Source organism: Ruditapes philippinarum, unplaced genomic scaffold, assembly GCF_026571515.1.
Source record: "Ruditapes philippinarum isolate M1 unplaced genomic scaffold, ASM2657151v2 ctg614_1_1_1_1, whole genome shotgun sequence".
Taxonomy (NCBI): domain Eukaryota; kingdom Metazoa; phylum Mollusca; class Bivalvia; order Venerida; family Veneridae; genus Ruditapes; species Ruditapes philippinarum.
The window spans coordinates 263374-276377 of NW_026855959.1; the positions used below are offsets into that span (position 1 = coordinate 263374).

General features: G+C 31.2%; 1 protein-coding gene across 4 annotated transcripts in view; it reads right to left on the reverse strand.

Annotated features, from left to right (window-relative positions):
- Nucleotides 1–10119: 10119 nt before the first annotated feature.
- LOC132744956 (neuroglian-like) overlaps nucleotides 10120–13004 on the reverse strand; it is a 72547-nt gene continuing 69662 nt past the window's right edge. For all 4 annotated transcript variants that reach the window (XM_060733760.1, XM_060733763.1, XM_060733761.1 and 1 more), the window contains exons 17-18: nucleotides 12824–12902; nucleotides 10120–10725 (exon numbers count right to left, since the gene is read on the reverse strand). In XM_060733760.1, the coding sequence (XP_060589743.1) occupies nucleotides 10524–10725; nucleotides 12824–12902 (281 nt within the window). In that variant the 3' untranslated portion in view covers nucleotides 10120–10523. The remainder of the gene's footprint in view (nucleotides 10726–12823; nucleotides 12903–13004) is intronic.

Here is a 13004-nt window from a genome sequence, read left to right on the forward strand (position 1 = left end):
TTAAGCGCGCTATAGTATTGCCAGGAAATAATAAACTCAATACAGCTATGTTATATGTTGTGTAAAATTTGGAACGAAGGTCGCGGAAATATGTTTCAAATGATCCATAACCTATAAACATAAAGTATATCTAAAAAATCTCTTCAAATGTAAACTATAAACCTTACTTTATTCATGTCAACTCCAAGCTTTGCCGTATAAGAATGCGCCGCGATTTGAAGAATGATGAGAACCAGTCTGGCTATAGCCGAAGCCATTCGGCAATGTATTGGTTTCCATATTAAAAGCGCGGCGCATTTGAATACGAGCTAATTTTGAATTAGTCAAAAGATTTTGTAAATGGAGTAAAACGGCGATATTCTTGATATTTATTTAGCCTGTTGCGTTGTTTATATTGATGTTGAAGTTTAAAATTGACCATCATCGTGGAGGATATGTTCTATGTCGATGAACAAAAGGATTATCATTATTTGCAAGTATTGGAAATGGAATTAAATGCACGCAAATGTGTATAGACAATATATAACAAAAATCCTTTTTATTCTATTTTAATTTTTTAATATATTGATACTATATCACATGAATAATAAGATTCGACAAATTTTAGGTGGGGCCGGGTCTTACTTGTGTGCGTGCGTTAGATATTGAAAAAAATACGACTAGCAACTTTGAATACACGGTATTTTTGATGGTATTTGTGCGGACTTTTCTCGGCGAACATTTTTATCTAATTTAGGCTATGAAGGTGTGTGCAAAAACAGGTTGCACTCTTGTATAGAATCTATTTTGGATATATAAGATGTACAAAAATGAATTTATTTTGGGTATATAGATGTGACACTGTTAGATTGAATCCATTTAATATGAAATGTCAAGAGTGTACATGTATCTCCTACATGGCATGGAGGGATATTTTATGAGACTTCATAGAAATGTTCATCACCATGAGATGCTAAGTCGCACGCACGAACCAGGTTTCTAGGTCAAAGGTCACACTTAAAGGCCATTGAAAAATGCTTGTCCGGAGCAAAACTTATACATGCATAGAGGGATTTCAATTTAACCTGTCACAGATGTTCATCATTGTGAGGCAGAGTGTTATGTGCAAAACTCAGGTCCCTGTGGTCAAGGTCAAACATAGGGGTGAAAGTTCAAATAAAAATATGAAAAGGGACCATGGCTACATCTATGACGCATGTAATTTAGGTCAAGATGTGCAAGGTCAATGTCACTAAAGATGATGAAACATTTAGATTTTGTCTGGAACCTATCTCCTACATGCCTGGAGGGATTTTAATGAAACTTCATAGAAATGAACCAGATCTGTTAGTCAAGGTCACACATAGAGGTCGTTGAAAAATGCTTGTCTTGAGCAACATTTCTACATGTATTAAGGGATTTTATTTTAACTTGGTACGTTACCATTGTGAGGAAGAGTGCCAGGCACATGATGAGGGTATAATGTTTAAGGAAAACATCTTGGATGTAGATCAAACTCCTGAAATCTTAAAACAAATTTACATTCCCTTTATGTCCTGAATTTTGAAAAATTGACCTTCAAAGTCAAAACCATTTAGGGTAACAAGATTGCATTTGAGAAAAATGCTATGCCACCGCATGGTTCAAATTTCATAGCTGTACATCAAAGGACAAGAAAGTAGGTCACATCATCAAAATCTAGGTCAAAGTTCAATTTTACAACTAAAACTGTGCACATGGTCAAAATGTCATTGCTGTACATCAAAGGACAAGAAAGTAGGTCACTGTCCCCTTGGGCAAGGCATAATTTTGACCCAAGGGTTTAACAGCAATCTTGATACAGGTCCACCAAACAACATTTTAAGTCAAATATCCAAGCTATAGCTTTCTCCCATTCAGAAAACATTTGTTTCATTTTCTGTTTTTACTACGTGTACATAATGAGAATCACTGCCCCCGGGCAGGGCCAATTTTTGACATTTGAACAACTTTGGTAGAGGACCTATAGATGATTTTATATATCAAACATCAAAGCTCTATGCCTTGAACCTTCACAATTTTTTTTTTCACTATATGTACATAATGAAAATCAATGACCCTCGGGGCGGAACCAATTTTGACCCCAGGGCTATAATTTGAACAATCTTGCTAGAGGTTCACTACACAATGTTTCATGCAAAATATCTTAACTCTATCCATTGTAAATGTAGAGAAGATGATTTTTTAAGTTTTAACTATAAACATATAAGATAAACCTATGGCTCCCAGGGGCAGGGCTAATTTTGACACAAGAGGCAAAATTTGAACAACTTTGGTAGAGTACCTTTAGGTGATATTATTTAACAAATATTAAAGCTCTAAGCCTTGTACCTTCAGACAATAAGATTTTTTTATATTTTGATGTTTCATGCAAAATATCTTAACTCTATCCTTTGTAAATTTAGAGAAGATGATTTTTTAAGTTTTAACTATAAACATATAAGATAAACCTATGGCTCGCAGGGGCGGGGCTAATTTTGACACAAGAGGCAAAATTTGAACAACTTTGGTAGAGTACCTTTAGGTGATATTATTTAACAAATATTAAAGCTCTAAGCCTTGTACCTTCAGACAATAAGATTTTTTTTATTTTTCACTATATGTATATATTGAAAGCAATGACCCCCAGGGCGGGGGCAATTTTGGCCCCAGGGCTATAATTTGAACAATCTTGCTAGAGGTTTACAACACAATGTTTCATGCAAAATATCTAACCTCTAGCATTTGTCAATTGCTAGAAGATTTTTTTTAAAGTTTTTACTGTATACATATAAGGAAAACCAATGACCCCTGGGGCGGGGCCGATTTTGACCCCAGGGCTATACTTTGACCAATCTGGGTAGAGGTCTACCAGACAATGCCTTATGCAAAATATCTAAGCTCTAGGCCTTTTGGGTCTTTACAAGGTGTTTTAAGTTTTTATTATATGTACATATAGCGAAAATCAATGACCCCGGGGCGGGGCCGATTTTGACCCAAGGGCTATAATTTGAACAATCTTGGTCTACCAGATGATGCCTTATGCAAAATATCTAAGCTCTAGGCCTTTTGGGTTTTTACAAGAAGGTATTTTAGGTTTTTACTATATGTACATAGTGAAAATCAATGACCCCCGGGGTAGGGCCAATTTTGACCCCAGGGCTATTATTTGAACAATCTTGTTAGAGGTCTACCAGACAATGCCTTATGCAAAATATCTAAGCTCTAGGCCTTTTGGGTCTTTACAAGAAGATTTTTTAAATTTATTCTTATAATTCCTTTTGGTTGCCATGGCAACCAGATTTCTGCATGGAATGAAATTCTTGTTGTTCTTCTGAACAACTTTGGAAGCCCTTCACTCAAGGAACAATCCTGCCAAGTTTGGTTGAAATTGGACTAGTGGTTTTTCACAAGAAGATTTTTTAAGTTCACTATATCATCTATATAACACACACACAAACACACAGGTGAATCGCTATGTGCCACCGCATCGCAGATGCTGCGGTGGCATAAAAATCACTATGTCACAAGAAATTTCATCTTGCAAATGAGATCATTCAAGTAGTCCTGTGTGTATTCTAATTTGTCTACAGACGGTGTCATACCAAAAGCCCTGAAGTTACTTAAGGCTAACCAGTTTAGATGACAATAGGAAGAGCATCAGATTTGTAATCAAGGGGGAATGGGTAAATTTTCGGTAACAATTTTCTCAGACATTTAGTCAATATGGTCATTATTCTCAAACCGCGGATTCAAAATCAAAAAAGTCGTCACTTGCTTAATGACAATCTGGTAATTACTTGTTAGTTGTCCAGAGGAATACTGGTCAGGTTGATCAACCAGAGATATAACAAGTGTTGAAATCTGCCTAACACTCATTAAATAAACTGCAGGTATAGAGTCAAAAGCCTTCAGATATCTGTGTTGAATAGTATGAAGATCTTTTAAGTTATCTACACTTAAAACTGTACAAGTTTTCAGGAGGGACATTAATGAAAACATTAATGAAAACAGAAAAAACATTTTTTAGAAGCAATCTTTATTCACTCAAACTGTATGGCATTTTCCAATCATTTAAAAAGGGGACAGTGTTAAAATAAGTACAGAAACAACATATAATATACCAGAGATATTAATTTTTTTTATAATACTGCACATTTGTAACATAAATTTTCATTGGACAATTGTATGTAAATTTTACAAGTTAATTTTCATTCAATTCAAAGAAAGCCAATAATTGTGCAGCATTATAATTTTGTTATGAAGACTTTTGACTAGTTATATGACCATGCATAAATGACAGTTTGCTAAATAAACCTGGCATAAAAGCTCATGTTAGATAAACTTACAGTTCATTTAAGGCCATATAACCTGTCAAAAATCTCAATCACTAATAACGTAAATCTTTGTTATCATTCATTCAGATCATGAGATTTGGGAAGACTATGTCACCTTTAAGTCTTTTATATAAATAAAATAATCTTTCAGAAGACCTGAAGTGATAGAATCTCATTCAAATTTTTGTTTTAAGAACATTACAATTTTAACTAGATCCTAGTAACGAAAAGTAGCAAAGTTATCTCTGTTAGCTGAAAGATAAAAAAAATATTCAATGACAAATACCACATGTACATAAAAATATGACACTTGTTTAAATCACTAGCCAATCATGACACTTGTTTAAATCACTAGCCAATCATGACACTTGTTTAAATCACTAGCCAATCATGACACTTGTTTAAATCACTAGCCAATCATGACACTTGTTTAAATCACTAGCCAATCATGACACTTGTTTAAATCACTAGCCAATCATGACACTTGTTTAAATCACTAGCCAATCATGACACTTGTTTAAATCACTAGTCAATCAGGGCTGTTAAGGTCCTTGAGATAAACATAAACAATCTATAATATACAACAAATGTAAAGAACAAAAATTTCAGTTCATCTTAGTTTATAATTATCATACTATCATTAATTTCCTTCCTATTCCTTTTTCTCATATTTATCATTTGAAAAAAATCGCACTTGCTAAAATCTGTACCGGAGTTATATTAACAAAGTATATCAAAGAAAATTAAATCAAAAATTGTAAGACAGAGTATAAAGCTAGATTTTCCTTATTGCTATAAACTTTTGTGATTTCCAGACCAGGGTCTTTCAAAGTCCAGACGTACTTCTATTCTGATATCAAGAACTAAAAAAAAATTGAAATATTTTCTACAGGCTAGTCTTTATAAAGGTCGCCTTAATAAAAGATATCATCAAATTTGAATAATAACTAACTTAAAGTAATTAGTTAAAATAAAGTAAATAGTTAGCCAAGAGATTGTTCTTATACATTATGTGAGTAATAAATATATTTATCTGATACGGCCAAAACAAGAAATACATCATTCTGAATTATTAAAAAAAAAAATATTATGTAAAAATATGAGATACCTAGACGAATCATTCACTAACCTTCACATATTTACAGTCTTTTTAGTCAGAAAAACAAAGTAAATACTTTATTTTAGGAATAACTATCAGAGTGAAAAAAAACAAAACAACAATACATCGACAAATAGAAAAAAATTAATACATCACATGTACGGCCTTTCAAAGGTTAAAATCTGCATCACAACATCAAAGTATATAAAATATTTTATATCATTGATATATCTGTACAATTAATACATGTTCTTAACTTGATAAAAATACCATGCAATGAAAAAAAATATATATAACTTTTTTTGTAATATTATTGACCCATAAATAGTGTTTTTTTTTGCTGCTTTACTTTTACATTACATGTTTTAATTCAAAATATAACATTTTTGTATAAACGTCCCATATAAACAGTGCTTTTTCTATTTGCTGCTTTACAGCAATTTCCAACTTTTACAATATCATGTGATAAAAATAATCTTCTCCTTTCAAATTCCATTAAAATTGTCTTATAAATGTCATGTGATGAAAAACAGACTCTTAATGAAAACATTTGGTTTCATTATGCGATCAATAGGAAAACCAAAACAACAACAAACACTTGTGGACATTTCTATAAGTTATGTTTGTAACAGTACATTGAAACATTAATAATGTCACTAAATCGATGATGGCAATAAAGTTAAATTTGACTAGTTTATGTGATAAAACACTTAAACAAATCACATCACATTACATTATCTTTCTATGTAAATTTTCATTGGTCTTTCTGGCAATTAAAATTTACTTTTTCATTAAATATGAAAAACTCAAACTCAAATTTATGGAAATTTACTTACAGGAAAAAAAATGAGAGAAAAACTTCACATGTCTATTTTGTTTAAAAGAAAAGCCTATGTCAAAATTCAAACATACATGTATATTATTTCATAAATTCACAAGAAAATGATACAAGAACGTAAAAATAGAAATTTACCAAAACATCACAAATGTTTCCGATACAATGTGAATTAGTTATGGACATAAAATATGGCATATCTGATACAAAACTTTAACCACGCCCTCTTTTCACACCATCTTCGTAACAAAAACACCCCTTGAATAAAGACGCCTCGTAATTTTCTTACAAAATAAACACTGGTCAAAAGTCAACCAGGTTAAATCACCTTTCGCAAGTGTACAATTTTAAAATAAATAAAATCTTTGAAATACACTGAGGGTATAACATTAACCTGGCAATTTTTTATAAACAACCTCATGTTACCATGGGGACACACATTCTTTAGCAAAGAAAAATTAAACCATCTTGCATACACATATATAATACATGAAGTAAGTAAGCTAAAAATATAATACAGCGTTAAAACAAACAAATTGCGTATATTCAGATAGCATGAGCACGGTTCTGTATTTAAATTTGGTTGGCATGGCAACAATACCTCACATTTCATAATATTTTCTTGACATAAATACGTTCATAGTAAGATTGTGTCAAATGAAGATATCTTACCCCTCTTTGAGAAATATATGATAACCATTCCAAACCTTAGAATTTAAAATAATTCCAAAGTAAATCAACAGTAGATATAAATGTAATGTTTCCAGGACAGAAAAAAAAACAAAAACAATTCGACAAGTAAAATAGACTTACAGTATATGGCATGATTTAGTGTATAAAAAAATTAGATTAACAGAAATTGTAATATGGCAATATATGGCATTTATGTAATAAGAAGCTAAATTCTATATCTGGGAAAAAATGTGTAAATTTTTTACAAACAAAATTTTTCAAGTTGTTTAACAACACAAAGAGACAAGGACATAATTACAGCAGTTTTAATATAAGTTATGTTTAATACTATTTCTACCTCCAACACTAAAGAAATGACTTGATCTTTTCTCTAAAACTGGAACATTTCTTGACTTATCTCGTTTTTGCTACATATGAAAAAACTTTTTAGCCTCTTGTGATGAAGTGTATTCTACAAATTGAAGAATCATGCAAAATATTCTGTTTCTTGTAAGTATTTAATTTGTTTTAGGAAATTATGCACTTTTTAGTAAATCTGGGAAAATTTCTGTTTCTCAGGTAAATAATTGGAATTTTTACTGTTTTAAGTAAATCATGGAAATTTACAGTTTCTAGAGTAAATCTTTAGGAAAATTACTGTTACATAAATCTTGGGAGAAAATTACTGTTGCTAAGGTAAATCTTGGAAAATTACTGTTACTAAGGTATATCTTGGAAAATCATTGTAACAAAGGGTGTGACACGGCTCATTCAAGTTTCTAGATTATTTTGACTATTAACAAAACGCTGACATGTTAATAAAGCTATAATAAACATTTATAAAATGCATGAATATAACAATTCTTGTTGCATATACTTTATAACAGGACAAATTGGTCAAACAATTTACATAATCAACATTAAAAAAACCACATAATTGTATTCTTATTAAGATAGTCACAAATCTACTTTAAGTTATGAAAAATCTATACATATATATATATATAATTATATAAACTAAAATCACACTTTATTCCAGAATTATTTCTAATACAATCAACTACATATATAAATGTCTATACACAAGAAAAATAGGGTTTTCATTTTTTTTTACAAATTGTGATGACAAATGATCCTTTCCCACTTCTTACATGACCTTGTGCTGTAGGTACGGTCTAAATTATCATCTCGTAAACTTAAAATAACGTCCTGGTTATCAAATAGTTTAATAACTTTCCAGCACAATATATAAGAAGTGGTCAAAGAACAAAGAACTTCCTTACTGAGAGATTTTCTACATGAAAGTATCAATCCTGCACCATATAAAACTCAAATTGTTTCTAGCTTACACACTTATCTAAACACAAAAAAGGTAATACGCATTTGAAAAACTATTATTATATTCAAACAAAAAAATTTATTCAAGAATGAAGAAAGAAAGATATATTTGTATAAATAAGTCATTAAGCAATAGGCAAAGATTTGTTAGCCTTTCAAAAAAGGGTATGTGAACTCTAAACTAGCATGGTACACCCAGCCCTTGAAGACATACCCATGTTGTTAGCCCCGCCTTCTGAGAGTTTACATAGACAGTAAACTCTACCTCAGTTTGTTAAACCCCACTTTCAGTGAGAGTTAACCTTAAAAGCACTTAAGAATTTCACTTTAGTGCTGTAGGCCAGACCTTCAGGGTGTTAAGCTCCGCCTTTAAGGAGTTAACCTTACCGAATAGCAGTACCAATTATCCATTTCTTAAGCTGGACTGGAGAAGGCAGGATTTGAAAACTACAAACATCTAAATAATAAAGCCTACTTTACACCTTTTAGCATGGAATAAAAAAGCAAAAGAAAGAAAGCATACAGAACATTAAACAAAGCTTACAGCAAAAAATGTATTTCAAATACCGTAACATGAAACTGATTTCATAATGAATTCTACATAAGCTATAGTCACACTTACAAAAGGTACGAAGTGATGTCAACATCAGATACAATGTAATAGGAACAATCAATCAAGAAGAAACGTTATGAAAACATATAAAAATATTCAATGACATCCTAACAGATAACGTAAAATGTTAAAGCGAACATTGAATGATTAATCAGGAATGTTTACATCGTTAAAATACACTGAATTATCAAAATAAACAATATGGAATCTGGTCAAGATATGATACTGCAGTTTAATGATTATGTATCCAATTTTTGCACTAGCAAAAAAACACAATTTCAGAACAAACTTTTTGCAACAAGATAAAAAAACTTTTATACCAGTCTAGTAAGCCAGTGGCCTGCTTCACTGTATTCTTTCATAAGAATTTATGACATTAATCTTATACTATAGGATATGAAATTGTACTCTGTGTGAACCAATCAGCATCAATAAAAAAATTATTAATATTATTACTCGCAAGGGACGGAGATGACGAGAGAAAGAGAAAAAAAATAGTTCCAATACACACAACATGAAAACACTATAGAGATATTCATACACAAAACTTGCCAGGTTTGTTGTTATTTAAGTAGTTCTCGAATTATAAACAAAAACTACTGATTGCACTCATTTGCTGTAAAAACGAACATCTACATATCATTTTATAAACAACATATTTATTCTTTTCTTTGTAAAAATAAAAAGATAAACAAAAAAATATGTAAATTTACCGACTTCACACGTACAAAAATTTGCGTAAGCCCTAATAAATTCAGTACATAATTTTATATAATACTTTTAATTCTAACAATACTATTATTAAACTAAAACTAAACTGAAAGAGAAAATATAATGTACAAATTCAGTCTATTATTCAAGGAACAAAAAGCAAAAAAAAAACACCAAAACTTGTTCCCCCAAAAAAACAACCTTTGCAAAACTATTTATGTTAAAACAAGAGAAAAAGAATGTTTCGAACAGGTATACCTGTTAAATAACATTTAACAATTCTGTAAAAAAGTAACAGAACATGAATGCATACACTGAATCAATAAGATTTAAGTTTACAAGTATCAAATTAGCTTTTTTTTATTATTATCAATGTCTGATTTTAGTTAACTGTCTTTGAAACTTACAAAAATTTAAAAAAAAATAATTATTTACAATTCTTAAGAAAAATAAATTGATTTTTAATTGCATAATTTTCTCTCACACTGCTTTCAGACATTTCTGTTCTTTCTTAAAGTTTTACTTTTATCCAAAGACTTTTTTACTCTAAATCAACAGTAACAAAATTCAACTTAAATCAGATTTTGTCTACAAATATATCAAGGTTCAATGTTTACCATGATCATCAAAATACAACAAAATTCATTCTGTCAATCATTTAAAAATAAGTTTCCTAAAAATATTGATGAGATTATTCTACCACAGTTGTATTTTTCACATTTCAGTATTTTTTTCTTGCACTTGTTAACTATCTTTTTACACTATGATTAACTGTCTCATCAGCCATTTTCTCTTTTCCTTTTTTATATTTATTTTTAATATCATCAATTTTATTTTTATGAAAACGATAACATATAAAAAGGGAGATAAAAATGTAATTATAAGGCAGGGTACGATGTTATATTATTGTCCACAGTGATATTATACGGTGGCTTCTTTTGTGGAATATTTACTTTTTTTATCGCCATATAAACCAATGAAAGATCCGTCTTCATTAAATTTGCTAACATCGAAATCCCCGCCATATTCCTCAGTCGGGTCATCGTCAGATTCATATGGTTTTACACTCTCCGACAAGGAAGCTTCATCAGCGTGAGGTTTGTCATCATCATAATCATCATCACTACGGAAATAAAAAGAATAAAAGTATTACTTCAGAATTAAGTTAACAAGTGTGTGAAGTTCCCACCCATTCCTTTCAGTAGTTTTGCAGATACAAACTTACAATGCGTAAACTTAACCAAAAAGTGATGGCCAAGCCAACACCAGGGTGAGTACAATAGCTTTCTCTATTCCTTCAATAGTCCAGCTAAAAATAAAATAACAAGCCTAAATTCAACACATTGCTATGCACAATACGTTTACTGTAAAAGCCAAAAATATGACATCCTTAAAACTTTCATGTTCAACTGTAGTAACTTCTAAATTATTATAATTATTACATATACTCCAGCACATAAAAATCTGAAAACGATTAATTCATCAAGTTAACGCTGCATATCATGCAAAATTATTATCAGCAACTTGTCCATCATCATCATAAAGATCATCATCAATTTTTTATTTTTTTTGTTTTATAATGCACTAACAATGAAAGTCATTAGGCTACTTTGGAAGAAGACCTAAAGTGCCTGTTCATGCATTATTTCAGGCATGAACAGGCAGGTACTAGAGTAGAACCAGCAACAATCCTGCTATCATCAATAAGCTAAAGTTAAGCAGTAATGAGTATAGAATCTTAGACAAGTTTGGTAAACTGGCTTTAATTTATTATTATCATGACATCACAGGCATGTCATTAAATCTAGATTTCAACAAGATGATTTGGAAGAAAATTCAATCAGAACCCAGCAGTTGGAAGTTTATACTTCCATAAATTACTCATTAACATAAAAAAGAAGTCAGTTGAAACATTCAAATGTGACCTTTGAAATGACCACTTGTGTTGAACATATAGCAGAGTAAAGGATAGATATGACATTGAAAAGGATCACCAGAGTAGTCATCGTTCAAACACATAGCAGAATGTAGTCTGAGGCAGAAAATCCTTTGCTGAAGGGAGTATTCTAAATGGTTTGACTATCAGTTATACTAACATTATGAGATTTATATTTATCCAACATAAACCTTTACCACACGAAATATCGTAAATAGACTTGACCATCATTCAATATGAACTGTAGTAGACCCTGAGCGGATGACCAGACATTTCGACAGATCTTAGTCTGCAATTTGAAGGGGGGGGGGGTAGAAACTGATGACGCCTGCAGGATAGATGTTTAAAACTAAAAAGAACCAAGATAGCATTAATTAGGGCACAAACAAGAGATGTCCAAGGGACATGTATGCTCACGCCTTGATGTATAATGCAAACAAGAATGGCCATGACAAAAAATTTAGTGCATGCTCCTGGCTCAAGTGAGCTGTTCACTTATTGGAGAAATTTCAGATATAATGGCTAGGTATGTAGTTAAGACCCAGAAGAGAAATGCATAGTTAAATATGATAAAGTACATACCTATTTAAACATTAAATTTATGCCAAAGTTTCATTATCATCAGTATTTCTGATGGCAAAAATAAAGTTACTGATAAATGTAAATCAAATATATCATTACATACACCAACTTAATAAAAGTTTTGCAAATTAATGTATTCTGTGCAATTTACTTGCTTTACGCAGGTAAAAGACAAAACCCAACAGGTTTTTATACAGAACTGATTACAATGCATGAGAACATCTTAGAATTGTACAATATCAACTTCATACCAAATAACACATTCATGGGTATTTTAATTGGTTTAAAAGTGCCATTAACACAAATCAATTATCCATATTGCCCAGCTTGTCCCAAAAGCCTGTAAGGACAAGGGGAAATTTTCAAGAATTTACTGTATAAATATCATACAGACAGGTTAAGAAATGCTTCAGTCAGTCAAAATCAGATTTTGTTGGCTAAAACAACTTTCATAGAACATTAGAACTTAGCCCTGAATTTTTTTCAAATGAACTCATCCATTTTTTTCTCTTGACATATAAAACCATTTATCCTTTAATCGGGAGAATTTTCAGAAATATATCCTGGCTGAATAGCAAACAGTGCAGACCATAATCAGATGGCACATATGTTCGAGCTGATCTTGGTCTGCACTGGTAGCATAGGTAAATTCTGTTACTGCAAGCAGGCTAAAAATTACAAAATAAAGAAAAAGAAAACGTACATTCTTCCGACATCATGGAATCCACTGTCTTTTAATTCCTGTGCTGGGTCATGACCAGCCTGGTGCTCCTTCTTGTCCACTAAAAACACACAAAATATACAATCAAGTATAACTGAAATATACACAACAATCTAGGTATGACTTTAAGATTGTTTCTATCAGTCAGATTTTATTCATTGAA